Source organism: Felis catus, chromosome B3 (genome assembly GCF_018350175.1).
Source record: "Felis catus isolate Fca126 chromosome B3, F.catus_Fca126_mat1.0, whole genome shotgun sequence".
In the NCBI taxonomy this organism is placed as follows: domain Eukaryota; kingdom Metazoa; phylum Chordata; class Mammalia; order Carnivora; family Felidae; genus Felis; species Felis catus.
In genome coordinates, this window is record NC_058373.1 from 42648255 (window position 1) to 42671431 (window position 23177).

Sequence of the window (23177 nt, forward strand, 5' to 3'; positions counted from 1 at the left end):
GAATTAAAAAGTTAATCCTAGCTTCTCACCTGGTTCCTTTTTAGGCAAAAATAGGAACAGTTAAGGTAAATTCTCAAAAGGAGGAAAGGGATAGATCTAAAAACATTATTCTTAACCTCAAATGAACTTAAAAATCTGTTAAAAAAAGACAAGATACGTGAGCACATAGAAAAAACACCCATTTAAATAGCAGTTCAAGACTGTGACTGATTTCAGCAGTTCAAGACTGTGACTGATTTCAGCAAATGTGCCAGTCCTATGCATGGTTTCTGGGGTATGGAGGTGAGACACAGAGTCTCCTTCAGACAGATCTGTGGGAGAGGCAGACAGGCAAGCAAACGTTTTGAATACCATATGAGAAGTTGCTATCATAGCAGAGGGCACAGCCCAACCTGGAGAGGTCAGGGAAGGCTTTCAGGTGGAGCATCTGCTTGAACTGAGTCTTCTTCTTCTTTTTTTAAAGTGTTTATTCATTTATTTTAAGGAAGAGAGAGAGAGTGCGTGCAAGCACAAGTTGGGGAGGGGCAGGGAGAGAGGGAGAGAGAGAATCCCAAGCAGGCTCCACACTGTCAGTGCAGAGCCTGATGCAGGGCTCCATCTCATGAACTGTGAGAGTGATCATGACCAGAGTCAAAATCAAGAGTCAGATGTTCGGCTGACTGAGCCACCCAGGCGCCCCTGAACTGAGTCTTAAATAATGAAGAGAACTTATGAAGGCAGATGGCAGCTGGGCTCATCGGGTAGAGAGAACAGCATCAACAAAGACAGGAGGTGAGTGAATATGTGCTTTCAGGGAGCAGAGAGTACAGGGACTGAAGTCACAGGCATGGGGGTAATAGCTGGAAATAAGGCTGAAGACAGAGGTAGGGAGAGGCCAGACTGTGAGGACTCTTGTACTCCAGGCAAAGGAGTTGGGCTTTATCTAAAGGCAACGAGGCACCACATTAGGCTTGAAGTCGGGGAGTGATGTGATCAGGTGTGTTTCTTAGCTCCTGGGAGAAGTGGGTAGGGCAGGCTGACTGGAGGTGTGGGGCACTGACCAGGGCAGCCCCGGGAAGCAGGCACAAAGAGATCAAATTGAATCCCTGGAGGTAAGTCAGAAGGGGGACTTCAGAAAAACTCTGGGAACAGCAGCCTTCCGAAGGTGGGCAAAAGCAGAAGAGAGTAGCCAGAAGGAGATACACGCAAATTCGCTTAAATCTCTTGAGTAACTTACTTCCTCCTGATAATTCACGTCCAAGCTGCTGCAGCTAAGAAGCAAGCTTTCCAGTATATTTTATAAACACCTTGGGCCACAAGCAACTGAAAACATTGTTTTGGGAAAAGATCACAAGCTATGGGGTCAAGAACAGGGTTTGAGTCATCACTCAGCCAAGTGCTAGCATCTCAAAGCGCTGAGTCTCAATGTCCTTACCTGTAAAATGAACATTCGATTGATGTGATTTTTAGGATTAAATAAGTATGCTATTTGTAAATATGACTAGAAGTACTCCGCACATGGAATACACAACGTGTACGTAAACGGGATGCATCTCTGACATGAGAGGAGAAAGCCCAATAAGCTGAAGACTCTTCAAAGGTAACCACAGGGGCACCTGGATGGCTCAGTCGGTTAAGAGTCCGGCTTCAGCCCAGGTCATGATCTCACGGTCCGTGAGATTCAAGCCTCGCACCAGGCTCTCTGCTGTCAGCACAGACCCCGCTTCAGGTCCTCTATCCCCTTCTCTCCCTCTGCCCCTTCCCTTACTTACACGCTTTCTCTCTCTCTCTCTCTCTCTCTCTCTCAAAAATAATAAATTAAAAAAAATTTTTTTTCAAAGGTAACCACAGATTAGACAGTTATCTGGAGGGAGAAGCAAATAATAGGAAGAATCTAGGCACTCCTCTTCAGGGAAAAAAAAAAAAAGGAAACTGATAAGGAAATTGATAAAACTAACCTTGATTTTCATTTGTTAGCTTGATAAACATTTAACTGTGATAATATTAATATTCTGCAATTATCTCAATGTGGATAAGGACTTCGTTTTTAAGTTGTTCCATGTGTTTTTCATTAGCCATCTTCCAAAGGTTTCAAATGTAAATATAGACTTAATATGTTTTAGCAAACTCAGCAATTTTGAGCATTTAACATGGGAAACTTAATCCAAGGAAATTATTTCAGTAATAATAACCAAAATTTACTGAGCCGTATTATGTCCTTTGTGCTTTCTATGTTCTCTCTCTAATCCTCACAAAATAGAGGTAAAATAAGATTAATAGATTAGAGTGGGCTCAGAGGATTTTACTCATGTGGCCAAGGTCACGCCAGTAGAAAGTGGCAGAGTAGGATTGTGAACCCAAGTTTGAGAGACTCCAAAAATTCGCTGCCATGCCTTCCCTTCACTCTGTGAAGGAAGATCACAGAAAAGGGGCCTTTGACCAAACCTGGGCAGTCATAGAGGGCTTTTGCGAGGATGTGATGTTTGAACAGAGTCCCAGGAATCTTGAAAGCAGGTGGGGGCAGGGTGCAGAATATGAAAAGAACGGGAAACAGGAAGCTTGCAGAGAATAGCTTTATGATTTACAAAGTACTTTCACATGCAAGTTCCCATTCTATCTTCAGGAAAGAATGTTCATTTTTCCCACTTAATAGATAAAAACAAGTCATATCGGAGGTGCAGTGACTTGCTCAAGGACCCAGAAAAAGTAAATTGCAGGACTGGAGGTCAAAGTCAGCTCTTATGATGCCAGATCCTGGACTTCTGCTCTAGTGCTGTGACAGCTATAAAGAAAAAACCTTCACTACGTATTTTCCATTATAACTTCATTTCTGATTTTATCTGAAATGTTACCAGATTTTGTCAGTACTCCGCTTACTTCTTTCCTTTTATCTGATCACGTAGGCTTGCTCAAACTAACTTTCAATGAACCAGGGCATAACCTAAAAAAAAAACTTCAATACCCACAAAAAAAGAAATTGTGTTGATGTTTTATATTCCCATCCAGTTCTGGGCTTTGAAACCACATCTTTATCCAACTGTGATGTTAAGGGATATATAAGTTTGCATACTGTTAATTTCTTTGAATGCTCCAACAGGAACATGCTTTTGTGTTGCTCCAGTCTTCTTGATGATGGTTTTCCATGACTGTATTTTTTTCTGTAAAGGAGACAAGGCCATTCCCACACCACTGGACATTCAGACTGGTTCTTCACTGGTTTTCCAAGGCTAGTGGACCATGAGGGTCCTGTAGGATTTCTCACTACGCCAAGCCTTCCCACTAGAGCTTTCTTTCACTGCCTTCACATCTCATCCATCCCATTCTAGGGGGATAGGTATTGGATATGTGTCAACTGGGACCTCATTCAGGGTTCTTTACTCAGATAATTGCATGCCTTTTCCACTTTTACCAAGTCAGGCTCTAGTCCCTAAATTCCCTAGGTCTTTGTTACGTAAATCACCTCAAAACCCATTTTGGAACAAAGTATGGTATAAATAAAGAGAGTGAATAGACTTCCTGGGAGGATAAGGATTCTGCTTCCAAATGATCCAACACTACTGTGCAAAACGAGTGATTTCCTGCTTATAACAATTGCATGTGTTACTCTGTTAGGTGCTGGTATAAACAATAAGGTGTATAGTTTAACCCAAGGCCTGGGAACAAAGGTCTCTTTCTCTTTTACTTTAGAAAAGGTGATGGATTGATTCAGAAGAAATAGCTTTGAGGGAGGCACTGTAGGGAAGCGGTTTTAAGCACACAGGATAATGAGCCAGTTGGATCTGGATTCTCCTCCCAACCCTGCTTTTAATGGCTGTGAGCCCCTGGGCAAGTTGTTTATTCTCTATGAACCATAGTTTCTACATCCTTAACTTCCTTAGAGGATTGTTTAGGGATTAAATGAGACCCAGTATATAGAGAAGGTGGAGTAAACATTAATATTATCCTTGGGATGGTTTCTCTGAAATTACAATTTCAAAACTTTTAATACAAGATAATAACACACACAAAATAATGACACAACTGGAGTGATCAGAGTTTCCACTGAAGGGTTGTTTTTCACTTTTTCCCAGTGTGATTTTCAGAATCAGGAAGAAAATCAGGCCTCTAACTGTGGATACAGCCTGCAGCTATGGGCTTAAATGAATGAATGAACGACTGGAGTGTAGTCTCGGGTAAATAATTTAATTTCCCTGTATCTCACTTTCTCTTCTGTAGAATACTGATTCATGGAAAACTAATGGTTTTGGAAAATCCTCTAGATAGAGGCTGGATTTGCAGCCGTGCTTATGTTGCCCTGTGAATATGAAAGTGCTAGCAGCATAATTCCTCAAATCCCACATCCTGTTTGGTGGCATTTACCCACCGATGGAATATTTGTGTGTTCGTGTCACAAAAGCCCTTGGAAGAGCCATTTTCATTGGGATCTAATTTGCAGTGAGCTGGCACATTGGCAGATGTGCTTCGCTTTAGGGAAGACCACATGCCCACTAATTTGCAGATTGGCCTGAAGAATCAGAGGGAATGATCCAGGCAGAGATTCCAGACACCTCTCTGCTTGCAAGTTGGGCTTTGGCAGGAATGGTTTCTACCTCCTGGTTGCATGATTCATGCTTGTCCCATCAAAAAAGGACATTCTAAAGGAGAACAGTGATCAATTAAGAAAGAAAATATTATGGGGTGCCTGAACGGCTCAGTCAGTTAAGTGTCCGACTCTTTTTTTTTTTAATTTTTTTTAACATTTATTTATTTGAGAGAGAGAGAGAGAGAGAGCGAGTGCACAGGCAGGGGAGGGGCAGAGAGAGAGGGAGACACAGAACCCAAAGCAGGCTCCAGGCTCTGAGCTGTCAGCACAGAGCCCGACATGGGGCTTGAACCCATGAACCATGAGGTCGTGGCCTGAGCCGAAGTCGAACGCTCAACCAACTGAGCCACTCAGGCGCCCCATCCAACTCTTGATTTCTACACAGGTCATGATCTCACGGTTCATAAGTTCGAGCCCCGTGTGGGGCTCTGCAATGACATTGCAGAACCTGCTTGGGATTCTCTCTTTCTCTCTGCCCCTCCCCCACTAGTGTTCATGCTCTCTCTCCCTCCCTCCCTCTCTCTCTGTCAAAATAAATGAACTTAAAAAACGGGGGGGGGGGGGGGCACCTGGGTGGCTCAGTCAGGTAAGCGTCCAACTTCAGCTCGGGTCACGATCTCGCAGTTCATGAGTTTGAGCCCCACGTGGGGCTCTGTGCTGACAGCTGGGGGCCTGGAGCTTGCTTCAGATTCTGCGTCTCCCTCTCTCTCTGCCCCTTGCCTGCTCACACACACTCTCTCTCTCTCTCTCTCTCAAAAATAAACATTAAAAACAAAAACAAAACAAAAAGGGAAAGAAAATATTAATTACTAACAAAAGGAAACATTCACTCGTCTTATCTCTAAGGATTTGGAAATAATGGTACTTATTATTGAAAAGCAAGGATAATGGAAAATACTTAATAGTAGACTGACTTGCTTTAAGAATTAACATTTTCTGGGTGTAAAGGGTGATACAATCCACACATGCACACAATGCCTGACACACAACAGACTTGGTGAATTATAATGAACTGAGTGAATGGAGATGAAGAAAGGAAAGACAGAAGGAAGGAAGAAATTAGCCAAAAGCTGGGCCTTAGGAAACAAGGTACGATTCATAGTTTCAATGACCCTAAGCAAGTCTCTTAACCTGAGCCTCAGTTTCTCATCTGGTAAACAGAAGCAATGTCCACCTCACTGGTTTGTTGTGAGAAACTGAATAATGCAGGTAGAGAGAGATGTGGTTAAAAGCACCTGACAGTCATAAGACCTGGATTGTAGATCAGGTTCAATTCCACACAATATAATTCACTCAAATATTTACTGAGCACTTATTATTTGCCTGGCATTGTATTCCAGGTGCTGGAATTGGATAAAAATTAATAAGACAGCTAGGTTTGTCTCTTGTATAGGGCAACTGGGATGGAAGCAGGCCCAGATTCCGAATCAGAGCACTTTTATTTTACCTATATTCAAAAGAGGTCCCCCCAAAGTCCCTGAGTCATGCCAGTCTTTGCCCTCAAGAAACTCATAGTCTCTTAGGGGACACAAACCTGTAAACCAAAAATTCCATAGCAGCATGCTAAACACAGCAATGGTGGTATATAAAATATGTACGGAGGGAATAAGGAAGGGCTGAGGAACTGTAGAGGGGGAGTCCTGTAAAGGGTCCTGAAGCAGATGCTGTCGCTGAATTATGGAAAACAGGAGGTCCTACAGAGAGAAAAAGAGAGAAAGGACATTTTAGATAACAGGAAGCATTACATGCAAAGCCAAATAAATAGGAAGTTGCTAGTTCCAGGTTCTGCCATTAACTGACTTTATTTACCTTTATGGAATTTCCCCAAGTCCCTCCAGCTTCCAGTTTTCTCATATTAGAAAATGAAGTTTGAGGGAGGTGGGGGGAGAGGCAACATAGATTTTCTCTAAGGGGCGTTCTAACTGGTACCTCCCCACTGAAGCAGAGAGAAAAGGGTAGCGTTGGAAACATCACGTGCTATTTTTAGGATATGAGCCAGAGGCCCCATCTTTTGTGACAAAAGATGATCGTCTGCAGTCGTCCGGAAAGTTTTGCGTAATTCACCCACTTCACCAGTATTTATGGCATTGACTGAGCCAGGCTGTATGCTAGTAAGGAGGCCACCATCCAGCAGAGGGAGACGTGTAATAAGTACACGAATACCATGGAAACCATATTGGTCGGCTCATGGCGGGTGCGTGGAAGCAGTAAAATAGAAGAACCTAGGGCATGTCCCTGTGCAGGGTGACAGGATTTAGCTCCTACCAAAAAGGAACTTCCTGCTTCCTCATCCTGTTTCACCTTCTCCAACAGGCCGCTAGCATTTTCCACCACCACAAGTTCTCCCTGGGCAGGGCGACCAGGCGTCCTCTCTTCACCTGCAACCTTTTCCAGGCCTGTGTAAGGGGCTCCATGCACGCAGAGTGGATGCAGGTCCCAAGACTGACCGGAGGGTCACACGCAAGCACCCACTGCAGGGGCCCCAGCGGCGGCGGGCAGGGGTGACTTGGAAGGCGGGCTGTCCCCTGGCTCCAGGGGTTGGGCTCTAGGCCGGCTGGGCGGGACTCAGGCTGCCAGTATAAGACAGGAGCGCCACTGTCCTGGCCAGAGTGCTGAAGCTGGCGCCCCAGCCAGGACCGCGAGGCAGCCGGCCCTGAACTTGCAACTCTTGACCCACAGTGACTGAAGAAGAAGGAAAGGTCTGATTTCGATTACTTCGTTTATTTAGTACCAATGAATGGAAGGCGGGCAGGTTTGTGGGTGGAGGAGAGCTCGGCTTGGATTGGCCAGGGGTCGCAGGCCCGTTGGTACCCCTCGGGGGGCCCCCGGTAGCGGACTACACTCAGCAGCTTCTCTCTCGCGCAGGAGGGCCTCCTGCCACCACTCTCAGCCTCAGCCTCGGAGGATGCGGCTCCTCGGGAGACTCCGCGCCTCCACTCCGGAGCCCGCTTTCTCCAACGTGCTCACTCCGGACCGCATCCCCGAGTTCTGCATCCCGCCGCGGCTGCCCGCGTCCTGCGCGCCCGAGTCTCCGCCTGCGGCCGCCGCTCTGCCCCGGCGCTGCGCAGCCGAGCCGGACCTGTGGCCCAGAGGAGCCGACGACAGCGCGGGGCACACGGACTGGGACCCGCGCTCGCAGGCAGCCCTGTCGCTGCCGCACCTGCCCCGCGCGCTCACCGCCTACGGCTTCTGCACGCTGCTCGAGAGCCCGCACACCCGCCGCAAGGAGTCTCTCTTCCTCGGGGGCCCTGCAGCCGCCCCGCTCGTGCCCCGGGCCTCGGCTCCGGCCTCCGCTCCCGCGCTCCCCGCGGGCCTCCGCCCCACCCCGGACACGCCCGCCCCGCCGCCCCGCGCTCGCCGCCTCCTGCGCGCCCCCGAACGGCTGCTGAGCCGCGCGCTGCGGGCCCGGACGAGCCGAGGCCTGGTCCGCGCCCCCTCCGTGTCCAGCGGGGACGGCGACGAGGACGAGGAGCGCGGCGCCGTCTCGGGGCCCCCTTCCCAGGCCCCCTCCGCGTCCCCGCCGCAGCCGCCCGGCCCCGGCCCGCGTCCCGAGCGCCTGGAGGCCGAGGGCACCGTGGCCCTGGGCCGCGCCGGGGGCGCCCTGCGCCTGGCCGCCGAGTACAGTCGGGCCAACGGGCGGCTCCGCGTCCGGCTGCTGGGCACCGAGGGCCTGGCCGCGGGAGCCGCCGAGCCCCCCGCCGTCGGCTGCCGCGTCAGCTTCGTCCTGCGGCCGCCGGGCCAGCCGCGCTCGCAGCGCAGCGCCGTGGTCCGGCGGAGCCGCAAGGCCGCCTTCCACCAGGACGTGTGCTTGGACGGGCTCTCGGAGGAGCAGGTGCGCCGCCTGGCCGTGCGCGTCAAGGCCGAGCAGCGGGGTCGCGGCCTGGAGCGGGGCCGCCCGCTGGGCCAGGGCGAGCTGCTGCTGGGCTCCCTGCTGCTGCCCTGAGGGCGCCCGGGGCTCAGACCGCCCCCTCGGGGCGCCCTCGGACCGCTGGCAACTCGGACACCGACAGCCGCTTCGGACAAAATAAACGTTATTTATTCATTTTTCAATTTATGTTCTTGCTTTATTGACATTTTAGTTCTTAGGTATCTGTTTTTGTCACTGTTTATTGGTAGTGAAGGAAAAATTAAGGATGCTTTTCTCTATTCATAGCTTACCGTCCTTTTTTCCCAGACCATTTTTGCATTCAAAGGCGAAAAGGTGAGCGTGTGGCTGGAAGGGAGAAAAAGGAACTATACCCAATCTGCCTTGATTATCCTCCTTTTTTATGTCAATACTAAGGGTCTCTTACTGCTTTTTCAGTTATTCCTTCGGAATCATGCCCAGTGCTAAGATTCACAGAGACTTTGACATATTTGATGTGGCATAGGTTCTTTTCGTGCACACACACATCAGAATCAGACATTCTGTAGTAAGGATATCGTGGTGGGTAAAGAATTTCTTTCTTATTAAGAAAACAGGTTTCTTTTGAAAGTGAAGTCTTTAAAAAATGCTAAGGAAACGAAAAGCAAAGGAAGTGAAGGTCTTTCAAAGGAAGGTATTCCTGGCATCCCCCTCTTCCTTCTCCAGTAGGAGCCCTGGGAAATCTTGCCGCTTCAGAAAAATCTTTTCTGCCTCTGTAAACATACTGATATATGTGTGGTATTGTTTCCACCTAGCTCTGCATGTAAGTGATAGTAATTAATGCATCTACAATAGGATTTCCTAGATGAATTGGAACAAACTGTCAACTTTTGGAACACTGGATTTTAAGAGGTTTTAAATTTCTTTTTCTTTTTCAACAAATAGACCTGAGTCCACTGGAAACTGATTCTATCAAGAGGATTTGCCCCTGACTATAGGCATCTATGGTGTGATAGAAAGCACAATGAGGGGGTGGGGGTGGGGGATACAGATTCCAGTCTTTTTTCTGCCACTAGCCTGAACTAGGGCAGATCCGTTCATGTTCCTGGACCTCATTTCCTACATCAGTGAAATGGGGATACTAACACCTGCTTGACAGGGCTTTGTAAAAATATGCTTTAATATCGAAATAATCCTTAAAAACACGTGACATGTGGCAGCATACCTAAAAAGGCTGGAACTGTACTGGCGAACAGGTGCCCAATAACATTCCAGGAAATGGACTCTTTCACTTCTGCTGCTTTCTTTCCAATTGTTCCTCCCTGGTCGTGGAGTGGAGCCTGGCAGAATGGCTGGCTGGCTGCCTGAGACTGAGGATTTAGGGGAGCCAGGAGTGGGAATATACAACCCTTCAGGATTCCTCTGGTAATAAGCAATAGTTTGGACTCATTCTGCATCAAAAAACCCTTCAGCACTGTTATTGCAATGAGGTTCTGGGTACAAATCATAATATACATAAAATCCTGGATTTTATATTATTTTATTTTTACTTTTTTTTTCTATTTCAGAGAAAGAGCACAAGTAGGGGAGAGGGGCAGAGGGAGAGAATGATTGAGAGAGAGAGAGAGAGAGAGAGAGAGAGAGAGAGAGAGAGGTCTTAAGTAGGCTCCACAGTCAGTGGGGACGCCTATACGGGGTTCCATCCCTTGACCCTGGGACAATGGCCTGAGCCAAAATCAAGAGTGGGACACAACCTACTGAGCCACCCATGTGCCCCCCAAATCCTGGATTTTGAACATAATTTCAAAGTGGACAGATTAGCCCTTAGAAATCATCTGATCAAATAACTTCTGAAATTGAGAAAATACCACAAAGTCGACTTGCCTGAAGTCAAATAGCTCGTGACTGGCTCAGCTCAGATGAGAACCAAGGTGTCCTGACTTCTCCAGAGGATGGTGTACCCTTTGGCCTCTCATTCAGCAATGATAAGTTGAGCCCTTTCTCTGTGACAGACACAATACTAAGCCCAGGGGGTGCAGCTATGAAGAAGGCAGAGAAGATTCCTGTTCTCCCAGGACTCACAGTTTTAGTGGGGGTAGCCAACAATAGCCAAGTTTGGTCATTACAGATTGTGGTGACTATCATGAAGACAGTAAACTAGGGGAGGGCGAGAGAGAAGTGTCAGATGGGATGCTTTCAGAGATAGAGTAGTCAGGAAAGTTCTCCCGAAGATTCGAGGAAGGAAAATCCTACACAAGAGAAACCTAATCTATACGAATAACCACTTAATGTGTCCAAAGGACCCCTTAATACATCCAAGCCAGAATTCTTGATTTTCTTCTCCCAAATCTCCTCCTCCCCTTGTCTTCCTTATTTCAATAAATGGTACCACTATTACTTCTTTTATGCAAGCTGAGAACCTAGAATCATCCTTAACTTCTCTCTCACACATTCCATTTTTCTTGGTGTAAATATCTCCTCCTTAGAGTATCCTTCGCTGGCCATCCTCAAAAAACATCACTGTTGTAATTACTGCTTTATTATTCTTCATAGCACCTATCACTACCTGACATTCTATTATGCCCTTATTTTATTGTTGTTTGTTTACTTTTCCTCCACCAGAAAGTATGATTTTATTTAAAAAATGTGTTTATTCATTGCTTTATTCACATAAAAAATGTGTTTATTCATTGCTTTATTTCCGGTGCATGCAGCAGAGTCCATATGGTAGACTCTCAATAAATATTGATTGAGTGTTGAACAAATATAGAAAGAGGTGGAGTAGAGAAATTCAGTACAGGAGGAGCATGAGTATAGGAGAGAGAGAAACAGCAGCCAGTGAGATAGGGGAAGACCAGAGAAGTGTGGAGTCATGGAAGCCAAGAAAGCATTCCAAGAAGGAGGAGATGTTCACCCCACTGAAAACCTGTAAGGAAATCCTGTAAGAACTTACATTTTCCTGTAAGAAAAATGAGAACTGAGAAATGCCCATGGCATTGGCGAGATGAAGGTCAGTAGTGAACTTGACAAGAGCAGTTCTATGACAGTAGTCAAAACAGGAGCTAGACTACAATGTGCATCCCGCTTGCCTTCCCCACTCCCAGAAGCTGCCACAAGGTCACGGCCCTGAGAGAGTGACATGGTGCTGAGACCATCTGGACCATGCATGTGACTGAGCCGCATTAAGGCCTCTGTAGAAACCTTAAGATTTGGGGGTGGGGTGGAGATCACGTCATGTGGCACCCAAGGTAAACCTCAGATGTAAATGTGAGTTCTTTGCTTATTACACTTGCTGCCTGTCCACTCCCCTTCCCACCAAAAAACAACAACAACAAACAAACAAACAAACAAAACAGGAGCTGGACTAGAATGGGTTAAAATGTGAATGGAAGGTGAGAAAGTACACACAGAAAGTTTTAGAAAAGGGGGAAGAGAGAAAAGGGCTAGAACTGGAAGAGAATACAGAGTTGAAGACTTATTTTGTTTTAATATGAAAGAATCCAACACATGTTTGGGATATGCAAAATAGAGAGAGAGATGTTGATAGTGATGAGAAAGAAAATCAAGAAGAACTTTAGGAACAGAGTCTTCAGAAAAGCTAGAGGGGATCCAGGACATATGTGGGTAGAAGCAGTGATCGAGAACTCACATTCCTGATCCATATCTTGTCTCATATCTCTACTCTGCCATCCACAGCAACATTCCATCCTGAGGCAGGTCACACTTGTAGTCTCAGGATGTTGGCCAGGAACAGCAGGGACTACCCCATGATTTCTCAGTAGAGTCCAGACTGGAGAAAACGCGTTGTTTCTACAGGTACTCCCGTAGGACTGAGGAAGAACTGGGGTCAGAAGGCCCCAGAACACTTCTCTCTATATTTGATTGGCCCAAATCGGGTTGCAATTCCAATTTTGAACCACTCATTCCCTGCAAGGGGGAGACTGGATAGACTTAGGGAAATAGGGCTTCTCTCTGTAGCTGAGTGTGAGGTCAGCGTCTGCTGAGGCGGGTGCTTCTTCCTGTTAGGAAGTAAGAAAGGGGAAATGGGTGCGGTGGGAGGAAGAGCAGAACGTCTGAGGCCGGAAAGAACTAGCTTCAAATCTAGGCTCTGCTACTGGGTAATTGTGTGATGTTGGGACAAATGCTTAACATCTTTATGTCTCAGTTTTGTCCTTTTGAAACTATTGGGTGTGAAGATGGCAAGGGTTAAATGAGATAATTGCATTTAGTTATAGCAAGATTCATATTAACAGGGATAAGCACCATTTTGGTTTTTTTTAATGTTTTTTAATGTTTGTTTATTTTTGAGAGAGCGATAGATAGAGCCGGGAGGGGGAGGGGCAGATAGAGGGAGACACAGAATCTGAAGCAGGCTCCAGGCTCTGAGCTGTCAGCACAGAGACGGATGTGGGGCTCGAACTCACAAACCTGACCTGAGCTGAAGTAGAACGCTCAGTCGACAGAGCCACCCAGGTGCCCTGCACTCTTTTGTTTTTAAATACAAGTTGAACATCCCTTCTTCTGTTCATTGTAAATGAGTATAATTTTGCTGAATGGGCTGGTGCACATCTGTGTTTCCAGTCTTAAGTCCGTACAAAGGGCAGTCTCCTGGGAACATACCTGGGTGACTGCACTAAATGACATAAACACAAAGAATTACACATTTCCATTCCACTGGTTGTATATTTCAGACTCCATCTGCCATGTTCCAGAGAAAAGAACAACAGCTCAGCTGATGTGTGCTAAAATCTCACCATTACTATGAGGAGTTTTTCATCCTTTTTGAATAGCAAGGCCTTGATCAGATACTCTTAGATGACCAGACACTTGTATTTATCCTAAAGGGGAGAATCTGCATTTTATTTTATTTGGCAAAAAAAGAATAGGATTTATTTTCCAGGTTGGTAACGGCTCCTGATTTAAAAAAGAACCGATGTCTCCTGACTCTGTCACCATGAGATGGTGCCTCGTTTGTCTAAACTGTCCACGCAGCTCTGCGAATCTTCATCTCTTTCTCCTCCTGGTCACATAGACCAGAGCCACCATATCTCCCTCCTCTTACTCAATCTGCTCTATACTGCTCTCTTCACCACTATCATTTTTTCTTAATTTTTAAATAATGTAGGGGATACAGAACAGTCGCGAAAGCAGTACAAAGAATTCCCATATTTCAACCAGATTCTCTAAATATTTGTTTATTTCATTACTATCCGATTATCTATCTATCTGTCATCTCTTTTTCCTGAAATATTTGGGAATAAGTTGCAGACATGTGCTCTTTTATTCCTGAATATTTGTGTACTTCCTAAAAATAAAGTTATTCTCTTCCACAGTTCCCTTACAAAAATCAAGGAGTTGATATTGATTCAATATTCTCAGGTCATCTGCAGAACCTATTCAGGTTTTTCTAATTGGCCAATAATATTTGGGGAAAATCCTGGATCACAATTTGCATTCAATCGGTGTATCTCTTGAATCTTCCTTAATCTCAGGCTTTCCTGATCTTGACATTTTCTATAAGGTCATAAATTTATTTGTCTGGAACTTTCCTGTGATTATATTCAGGTTATGCATTTCTTGAAGAAATAAAACAGAAGTGATACATCTTCTCAATGTACCATATTAGAGACACGTGTCAATTTGTCTCATTGCTTGTGATATTAACTTTGATTACTTGGTTAGAGTGATGCTGTTTACCAGATTTCCTTACTGTAAAGATTATTGTTTTCCTTGTTGCATTTAACAAATCTCTTATGAGAGATACTTTGAGACTATGTAAATCTCCTATCTCTCAATATTCTTGTACTTCATAGATTTTAGCATTCATGGATGATTCTTGCCTGAAACATTTATTACTACAGAGATTGACAAATGGCAATTTTAGAATTTCATCTTTTTTTTTTACATTTGTTGGTTGACATTTTAACTTTGCCTTTTCCCTAATTTATTTACATATTCATTTCTTATTTATATCTGTATGGACCCATGGGTTTTTTTATTCAATGGGTTATAACCCATTGCAATTATTCATTTTGGTTCCACGTTTGATCTCTGGGAGCCCCTTCAAGCTGGCTCTTATGTCCTTCATTGAACACTTACTTATTTTCTGAATCTAAAATTTGTTCCAGGTTCATCTTGTACTTCTGATACCCTAGTTCTGGAACCAACAATTTCTCGATTGTTGGTTGATTTCTTGATTTCTTATATTGATTGATGGTACTTAGAAACCAAAATCTGAGTGCTAAGTTTACCCGTGGCTACTGGGGTGGCATTACTTCTAAACTCTAGAATACATACACACACTTTCTCTATTACATCTATATTTGCACATCTATGTTTTAAAAAATGAATTTAGGGGCACCTGGGTGGCTCAGGTGGTTAAGTGTCCAACTTTTAGTTTCAGCTAAGGTCATGGTCTCATGATTTCATGGATTCGGACCCCACATCAGGCTCTGCACTGGCAGCACGGAGCCTCCTTGGGATTCTCTCTCTCCCTCTCTCTCTGCTTCACCTCCACTCGCACTGCCTCTGTTTCTCTCAAAATAAACTTTAAAAAAAATAAAAAATATAAAAAATGAATTTAAACTGAACCATCATCAGATTTAATTTCCTAATACTCTGCTTTCACCATATACAAAATCTTTCCATATCTATACCTTACCCAAAATTCTTAGTGTTTTAAGATTGTTTTTAAGTTTATTTATACATTCAGAGAGAGGGAGCGAGAGAAAGAGCACGTATGCATAGGGAGAGGGGCAGAGAGAGAGGAGAGAGAGAATCCCAAGCAGGCTCTGCCCTGTGTTGTTAGTGTGGAGCCCAATGCAGAGCTCGAACCCATGAACCGTGAGATGGTGACCTGAGCTGAAACCAAAAGTCAGACGCTTCACCGGCTGAGCCACCCAGGTATCCCTGCATTAAGATTTAAGATGTACTGTAGTTTGTCCCAAACTCAAGTCCTCTAGCCCTCACCCCCAGAATGTCCCTTCCCTGGTATTTCTCTGCACAAAGAGAGTATCCACTCGCTGTACCGTGAATATGTCTCTGTATGGTACCCTGAACAGATTTGTACTGTTTGAATTCTTCATCGGTGAGCATAAAATGAAACTGTCTAAAATATCAGTAACAAGACATTGAACTTGTAGACTGGCCCCAAGAAATGATTAATCAATAAGGAAAGTGTTTGATGTAAATAGCTTATACACAAGAGCAGACAGCTGGGGAGTAGAGGCAATCATATGAGATTGGAAAAAGCTAGTCTTAAAGAAAACACACTAGAAAAACTTGGAGTTTGTAAAGCTGTGACACCTGTGCTAGAGCTGCAATCTCTTTGCTATGCCTGGAGCATTTGAAAGGGCTGCAAGGCACACTTGGTTCTTGGCAAAGTATGCCAATGATACCCAGCATCCTGCTCTGGGCCTCCAGTCACCCATTTGTCCACATCAAGTTCCCTCAGGTGGTGAGGGAAACACTCCCTCTAACAATCTTCCTCTTCCCCTGCAGCCCCCTAAGCGTTTATTTCCTGCCGTCCTATGAATGGATCCAGGAAAGAGAGGCCAGGAACAGACAGAAGAAAGTAAATATTAGAAGATACGCCGAGGCATGTTAAAAATGTTAAGAGTTTATTTGAGCAAAAATCATTTCCAACCAGGTAGCACCAAATTGGAAGCGGTCAAGAGTTAAAGGGATGAATTGTTATATAGAGAAGGTGCAGAAACAAAGAAACAAGATTATTTGATTGGCTATAGTGTAAAGTCTAGTTGCCTATTTGTCATCACTTGTCCTTAGGCTTTAATTTTATAAGCTTGAGGCATTTACAGGCTTAGATTTGGGGTTGCTTATGTAGGCCACCATGACATTAGTCATTGTAGTCATAGTCTCCTTGTTCAATTAATTTAATGAAAGAAAGAGAGAAGGAACATAAGGAAGGAAAGAGGGAAATAGATGTTATTTAATTTTTCTTGTTTTTGAAAATGTGATTTAACCTTTTGTGATACGGCACTTTAAAAATTCTGATTCCAAGTTGTTGGGTTTTTTTTTATTCTAATGGTAGTCGTACATAAATAAACTATCTCACAGTGATATTTAGATCCGAATGAAGAAATGGACAAATGGCTACAGCCACAAAATCACAACATGTATTTTTCAAACCTATCTCTCAATTTGCAAATTCTACCAGTAAATTTCTATCCTTTCTGACTGTTAACTGTAGGGGAGCAGCTCTGCTCTGGTGCCCAAGCCACTGTGCACAGACACCGCAGGCAAAGACTTGAAGGACAGCTAATCTGAGTTCTGGTGGAACACCTCGTGAACCTCCTGGGACACCAGCGGAGACGAGGTCCATAGGCGCTGGTAAGAGACCATCTCCTACTCACCTGCTTATCTTCTCTGGGAACCTGTCATGAAGAGTTTCCCATTGCCTCTCAGGTACCAATGAGGTGTGGAACTCTCTGCCCCATTCCCCTCAGAACAGACCTGCTGAATATAAAACCTGTTAGTGGCAGTCTAGAATCGGATCCTCAACGATACCCCACAATTCATATCCCAGTCATCTGCTTCTTGTTTTGGTGTCTTCTTTCAGCATGTTGGACAAGAACCACAGAAAGTGGTGCTTTTGCTACCACTTGTTTCGCTGTTTTTATGGATAATAAATGGTCTGAACCTAAAAGTGGTTCATTGTGTCCTCACTGGTAGAAATAGTCGGGCCTTGGTCTTTGCCTTGCTTCATCTTGTGCATGCTTGGCATTTATCAGTTCTTCTTACAAACCTTGTATTCTTTCTTTTTTTTAATTTTTAAAATTTATTTATTTTTGAGAAAGAGAGAGAGAAGGGGGAGGGGCAGAGAGAGACTGTGACAGATTCCAAAGAAGGCTCTAGGCTCCGAGCTGTCAGCACAGAGCCTGATGTGGCTTTGTTCATGGCTTGAACCCATGAGCTGTGAGATTATGACCTGAGCCAAAGTTGGATGCTTAACCAACTGAGCCACGCAGGTGCCCTGCAAAGTTTGTATTCTTATATTTTCAACAAACGGGCTTCGATGCCTATTAAGAACCCATTATTGGACAATTTTTCAACAAATCAGCAAATTACACATCTAAGTTTAAGTGTTCAATTATTGAGGTTTTTATGTGTGACATACCTTCATAGTTTTCATTAACAAAAATCGGTTAAGAATAAAAAGCATTTCCAAACACTTATTTTCAAAATGCTCTCTGTAGCACGAGTTTCTTCCTCCATAGGAACTCACTGGCCAACCTCTTGTCGGTCCACTGAATTTGTTGGTGCTTTTAACCCCATAAGGTGGTGCACAAAGAACTCAGACTATGAATATGAAAAACATCAGGTTAACCATGTTTTTATTTTCAGTTGTGTTTACATTATCAGTATTTTTCCAATCTGACATTTCTTTGCATAAATACTTCAAAGCCATCTATCCATTTTGGGGTGGTTTTCTTTGTCAAATTTTAATCATGTATGGGTAAATCCAGTAAACCAAGCACCAGCAAGTGCTATAGACATACTGTGCTGAAAGCAAAGGGCTGAGGACCCCCCTTTCTCCCAAGAACCTCTGACATCTGGACCAACAAAAGGCACTGTGACAGCGCTTATCATTAATTTGAGAAAACTTAATTTCTTGATTTAAAATGAAAATGTAAACAAATGTATTGATATCTTTTTCCACATTCCAAGGTATCTCATTCCAAGGGTGCATGTAATACATTCTGAAGACCAGTATTCTAGATTTTCAGCTGTTAAGGAGACCAAGCATCTGATTAGGAAGATAAGACTATTTATGAACTGAAAGAAAGTAATTTGGTCCTTATTAGAGAAATCAAAGAATTTGAGATCTGAACAGATGATTTCATGGAGAATATTTTGTGTAAATGCTGGCCCTTTTTGAGTTCAGTAAACGTAGTAAATGTATGAGTCCTGGTACTTGTAACTTGTCTGACAACATAACTGGTTTCTGACCATTCCCTTTCTAACTGAATCCTTATCCAAATCAGAAATGATATTTATTGGTTTTGATCACCTGGTAGTAATTGTTCTGTGTGGTAATAATACCTTGATTTCTTATGTGGAACCACTCCTCCCATTCACTCAGTCCGTATGTTTCAGCTAGTGTTGAATCCATATCAAGTTTCAGGGGTGGGTCTGATGCAGGCCTGACCAATAAGAGTATTTCATACCTTTGGTCATAGTCATTAGTTCAGGATATAAATGTAATCTAATTTAGTCCGCTGAGATTCAGACCGAAGAGTTGCTTTTAAATTATTGAGAAGGAGACAAACTATTTTCTGCCGAATTTGAACCTGACAGTCCCACAGGCCTGGAGCTCTTGGGAGCCATCATGCCAATAGATGGAACCCAAGGATAAAGCCAACATGGAGAAGAGTCAGTGTCCAGTGACATCACTTGCATTCTGAGGCAGATTACCCCTAAACTCCTTTTAAAATATTAATAACACTTTCCTGGACATCACTTCCTAGTTTATAATGTGTTTTCACAGTATTTCCTCCTTGTGATCCTAATAGCAACCCTTTAGGTCACGTATAGGTAATATTATTATTATTACTATCTGTCCTGTTTCATAGATAAAGCATTTTAATACATTTTTCATGGTAACCCAGTTAGTGAGTGAAGGAGCCACGAATCAGTTCCACGTCTTCTGATTGTTAGCACCATGTCCCAATTCAACTGCAAGCTCCCCGAATCAGGGTCCATTTTTTACACTTCATTTTATGTTCCTGTCCATACCCCCCAACCAAGCTGCATGTGCAGGAGGTAAGCCTACAAGGAATACAGGTGAGATGTGTCAGCACTGAGCATTTCATGATCAAATAAAAAGGGGGAAAAAAACAGAGAAAGGGCATATGTAGCTTCAGGTAGTTGGTGAGAAGCGGAAAGACATTCAAACCAAATCAGAGTTTTATCATCTCTGGCATCCCTTTCCCCATTCCCTCTAACTTTCCATAACCCACGTTCCATAAGAGGACGTTCCGGGTGTCAGTTCCTAGCCTGACAGTAGGCAGTCATAAATTACTACCACTCTATGCAATTATATGTATTACAGGAAGTCCTTGTTTCTGAAAATCTCTTTTAAAAAAACCATACTTGGGGCGCCTGGGTGGCGCAGTCGGTTAAGCGTCCGACTTCAGCCAGGTCACGATCTCGCGGTCCGTGAGTTCGAGCCCCGCCTCAGGCTCTGGGCTGATGGCTCGGAGCCTGGAGCCTGTTTCTGATTCTGTGTCTCCCTCTCTCTCTGCCCCTCCCCCGTTCATGCTCTGTCTCTCTCTGTCCCAAAAATAAATAAAACACGTTGAAAAAAAAAATTAAAAAAAAAAACAACCATACTTGATGTAGTTAATGATATAGGAGGGAAAAAGAAAGGAACAAGATTAAGACTCCTATTTTAACTTTGGTTTTGGTTCACTGAATAAATTAATAAATATATGCCTAGATTATATGTCTCCATGACTTTAACAGTTGACAGAGAATTTGGATATGGTGTAGTTTAGATAAAAAAATTAATGGTTCAGGAGCACCTGGGTGGCTCAGTTGGTTGAGCGTCCGATTTTGGTTCAGGTTGTAATCTCACCGCTCCTGAGTTCAAGCCTCACGGTGGGCTCTGTGCTGTCAGCTCAGAGCCAGGAGCCCGCTTCACATTCTGTGTCTTCCTCTCTCTCTGCCCCTCCCCCACTTCACGCTGTGTCGCTCTTTCTCAAAACTAAATAAACATTAAAAAAATTGGGGCGCCTGGGTGGCTCAGTCGGTTAAGCGGCCGACTTCAGCTCAGGTCATGATCTCGCGGTCTGTGAGTTCAAGCCCCGCGTCAGGCTCTGTGCTGACAGCTCAGAGCCTGGAGCCTGTTTAATTTCTGTGTCTCCCACTCTCTGACCCTCCCCCGTTCATGCTCTGTCTCTCTCTGTCTCAAAAATAAATAAATGTTAAAAAAAAATTGAAAAAAAATTAATGGCTCAGAGATATTGGTCAAAAGGTACCAACTATCAGTTACAAGACGAGTAAGTTCAGGAAACCCAATGTGCAGCATAGTGTCTTTAATAATAACATGTACTTGAAATTTGCTGAGCGTAGATCTCAAGTGTTCTCACCACATACACAAAACACAGTAACTACGCGAGGTGATGGATATATATTAATTAGCTTGGTAAGCATTTCACAATGGGTACTTGGTATACAAACACCCAAATATCGTGTTGTACACCTTAAATACGTACAAGTTTTACTTGGAAAAACTGAAGTGAGGTGTCTTTTTAAAGGATGTCTCAAAAAGTCTCTGATTTGTGTCTAAAGGGACGTTTGCTTGACTCATTATCTATTCTCATTTGATTATATTTTTATTCTCCTGGGGTCCAATTAGAGTCATTCTGGGTTTAGTCGGTGCTCACTCCAGAATCCCTCCATGGCTATTTCAAGGCCGTCCCAACACTGGGCTGAGCAGCGCTCTCCGCTCCTCCACGGAGGCAGTGAATCAGGAGAAAACTCAGTCTCTGCAGAGATGGACAAAGCGCGGTGGGGAATTCCTAACATGAGTGTCAATACTGTGTTGGGATGGTGGGATTGTGGTCATTTTTTTCTCTATTTATAATATTTTTTTTTAAGTTGAATTCACAGTGTAGAGAGCTAAAAACATTCCATCTGATTTTATAGAGCTCTGTCTTAGAACCTGAAAAATGTTCCTTGGGCAAAGTACTTATTAATCTGGCTAAGCCTCAGCTCTACCTACAAGATTATTTTATTTTATTTTTTTTAACGTTTATTTATTATTGAGAGACCAAGCGTGAGCACGGGAGGGGCAGAGAGGGGAGGAGGCACAGAATCCGAAGCAGGCTCCAGGCTCGAGCAGGGCTCGAACTCACGAACCGCGAGATCATGACTTGAGCTGAAGTCGGATACTGAACCCACTGACCCACCCAGGCGCCCCCATTATGGGATTATTTCACAGATCAGAGGAGATGACAGCTTGTCTGTAGCCCCGGAACTAAGGCTGGGCAGCCTGGGAGTACCTGGGAGCTGTCAGGGACCTGCCCTACAGCAGGAAAACAGGCAAGAGAAAGGGCGAGAGGCAGGCCAGCTTGGTGACATGGATTTGTGGGCAGCAATAATAGAAATGAAGGGGATGCCGATAACCAATGTGTAATGCGTGTTTACTATTAAGGTGCCACGTCTAGGACTTTGCATGCATGTATTTACCTCATTCCCACAACATTCCTATACCTGTGCGGTGACCATGAAGAGAAAACTAATGTCCAGAAATGTGATTCTACATTTTCCAGCCAGGCAAATGCAGAGATGGGCCTCTAACCTAGACTGTGTGGGGGGCGTTGTCAAAAGCAGGGATTTTGAAATCTGATTGTCTCTTTTCTAGCCCTTGTGAGCCATGACTCAGAGATTTACTTTTTCCTCGGTGCCTGGGTTTCCTCCTTTTGAAACAGAGATGTAATATCATCTACTTGGGAGAGCTCTTGCAGGATTAAGAGGATTAAGTCGGTTAACGTGTAAAGTGCTAGCCTGTTCTGAGCGTTTATAGACACCAAGCACCTGGTTGAGTTGCTCCCATTACACCGAGACTGAAATGAAAGAGCCCAGAACCAGAGTGGGGCCTCATTTTTTGCTGCAAGTCTAGATGCTCAATTCTTCTGGCCGACTTTGTCCGAGGTGGACTCATGTTTTGGAGCAGGGACCCTGTGCGGATGTTGACTCCCACCCCCTAAGTCGGTAACTCTGGGTCTTCTCTGCCTGCCCCTGACCTGCCGCGGAGACACGGGCTAATTCTGCACACGTGTCACATCCTTAGCCCTGAAGTGATCACCTGTGCCGGGGACTGCAGGTGTCACTCACACAAGCGAATGTGGCTGTTTGGGGGAGAACAGAACATGCGGAGAGAACCTCTGTGTGTGCCCCAGGCTGTTTGCATCTGTACCTCAGGCGCTGGACAGGGGGGTTAGGGAGCAAGGCGGGGAGGAGACAGGCTGTTGCTGGAGAAAACCACCAAGCCAGTCGAGGGGCAGATTTTCACCGAAGGAGGGGTGGGATTTAGAGATAGAGACCACCTGCCCGTTTGCAGCGTGCTGGGCTGTAAGTCTCCGCAAGGGGAGAAGGATCAAGGACGGGGAAACTTGTGCACTGGCACGAGCTCGTTTCTCCCTGTCATCTCAGCTTGGAAGGCTTGGACTCTGTCCTATGTGGCTCTGGAAGTGAAGTCCTCTAGGAGAAGAAGGGCAGTGCCAAGGTATCTCTCAGACTCTGAGCAGAACCGACCTTGGCATCAAAGAATCAGGCTTGCAGCCGATCTTACTCCCCGCTGCCAGGCAGCAAGCCTGTATGGAGGTCCTGTCAAATCCCGCCCCCGCCAAACCCCAGGGCGAAGGCTGTCTGTGACAGGTAGCGTGGGAAATGGGCTTCCGGGTGAGCCAGGCAGGGGAGGCCAACGTGCAGCTGGTAGGTGCAGCCCATGGCCAGAGCTGCTTGGGAGCAAAGGAAGGCCATGAAGCGAGCAAGCCAGGGACACTGGCAACGCAGCGGGTGGTGCAAGCGGACAGGGGAGTGGAAAGAGCAGGGCTGTGTCAGCCCTGCAGCTGCTGTGTCTTCGAGCAACTGCCCAGCAGTGTAATTGGAATGAGGATGAGAACAGGAAGGAGAAGAAATGTGATTCGGGTGGGAAGATCGGGACTCCGCTGAGATGGACAATTATCGGTACTGCTTTTGGAGGTTTGATCTGGCCGGGGGTGCTGCAGCTTTTACAAGTATAAT

The 23177-nt window shown here is 44.9% G+C and overlaps 1 protein-coding gene and 1 long non-coding RNA gene across 12 annotated transcripts in view; both read left to right on the plus strand.

The window, feature by feature from the left end:
* The window catches only part of C2CD4B (C2 calcium dependent domain containing 4B), a 28077-nt gene extending 17275 nt beyond the window's left edge, over window positions 1-10802 (plus strand). For 5 of the 11 annotated variants that reach the window (XM_045059216.1, XM_045059217.1, XM_045059220.1 and 2 more), the window contains 2 exons: window positions 4050-4151; window positions 6875-10802. In XM_045059216.1, the coding sequence (XP_044915151.1) occupies window positions 7299-8504 (1206 nt within the window). In that variant the 5' untranslated portion in view covers window positions 4050-4151; window positions 6875-7298 and the 3' untranslated portion in view covers window positions 8505-10802. The remainder of the gene's footprint in view (window positions 1-4049; window positions 4152-6874) is intronic. The other 6 variants (XM_045059221.1, XM_045059218.1, XM_045059219.1 and 3 more) reach the window with 2 other exon arrangements.
* Window positions 10803-14865: 4063 nt separating this feature from the next.
* LOC123385906 lies at window positions 14866-17070 on the plus strand. Its single transcript, XR_006599170.1, has 2 exons — window positions 14866-15978; window positions 16615-17070. It is a non-coding gene; the product is annotated as an uncharacterized LOC123385906 (long non-coding RNA).
* Window positions 17071-23177: the final 6107 nt, after the last annotated feature.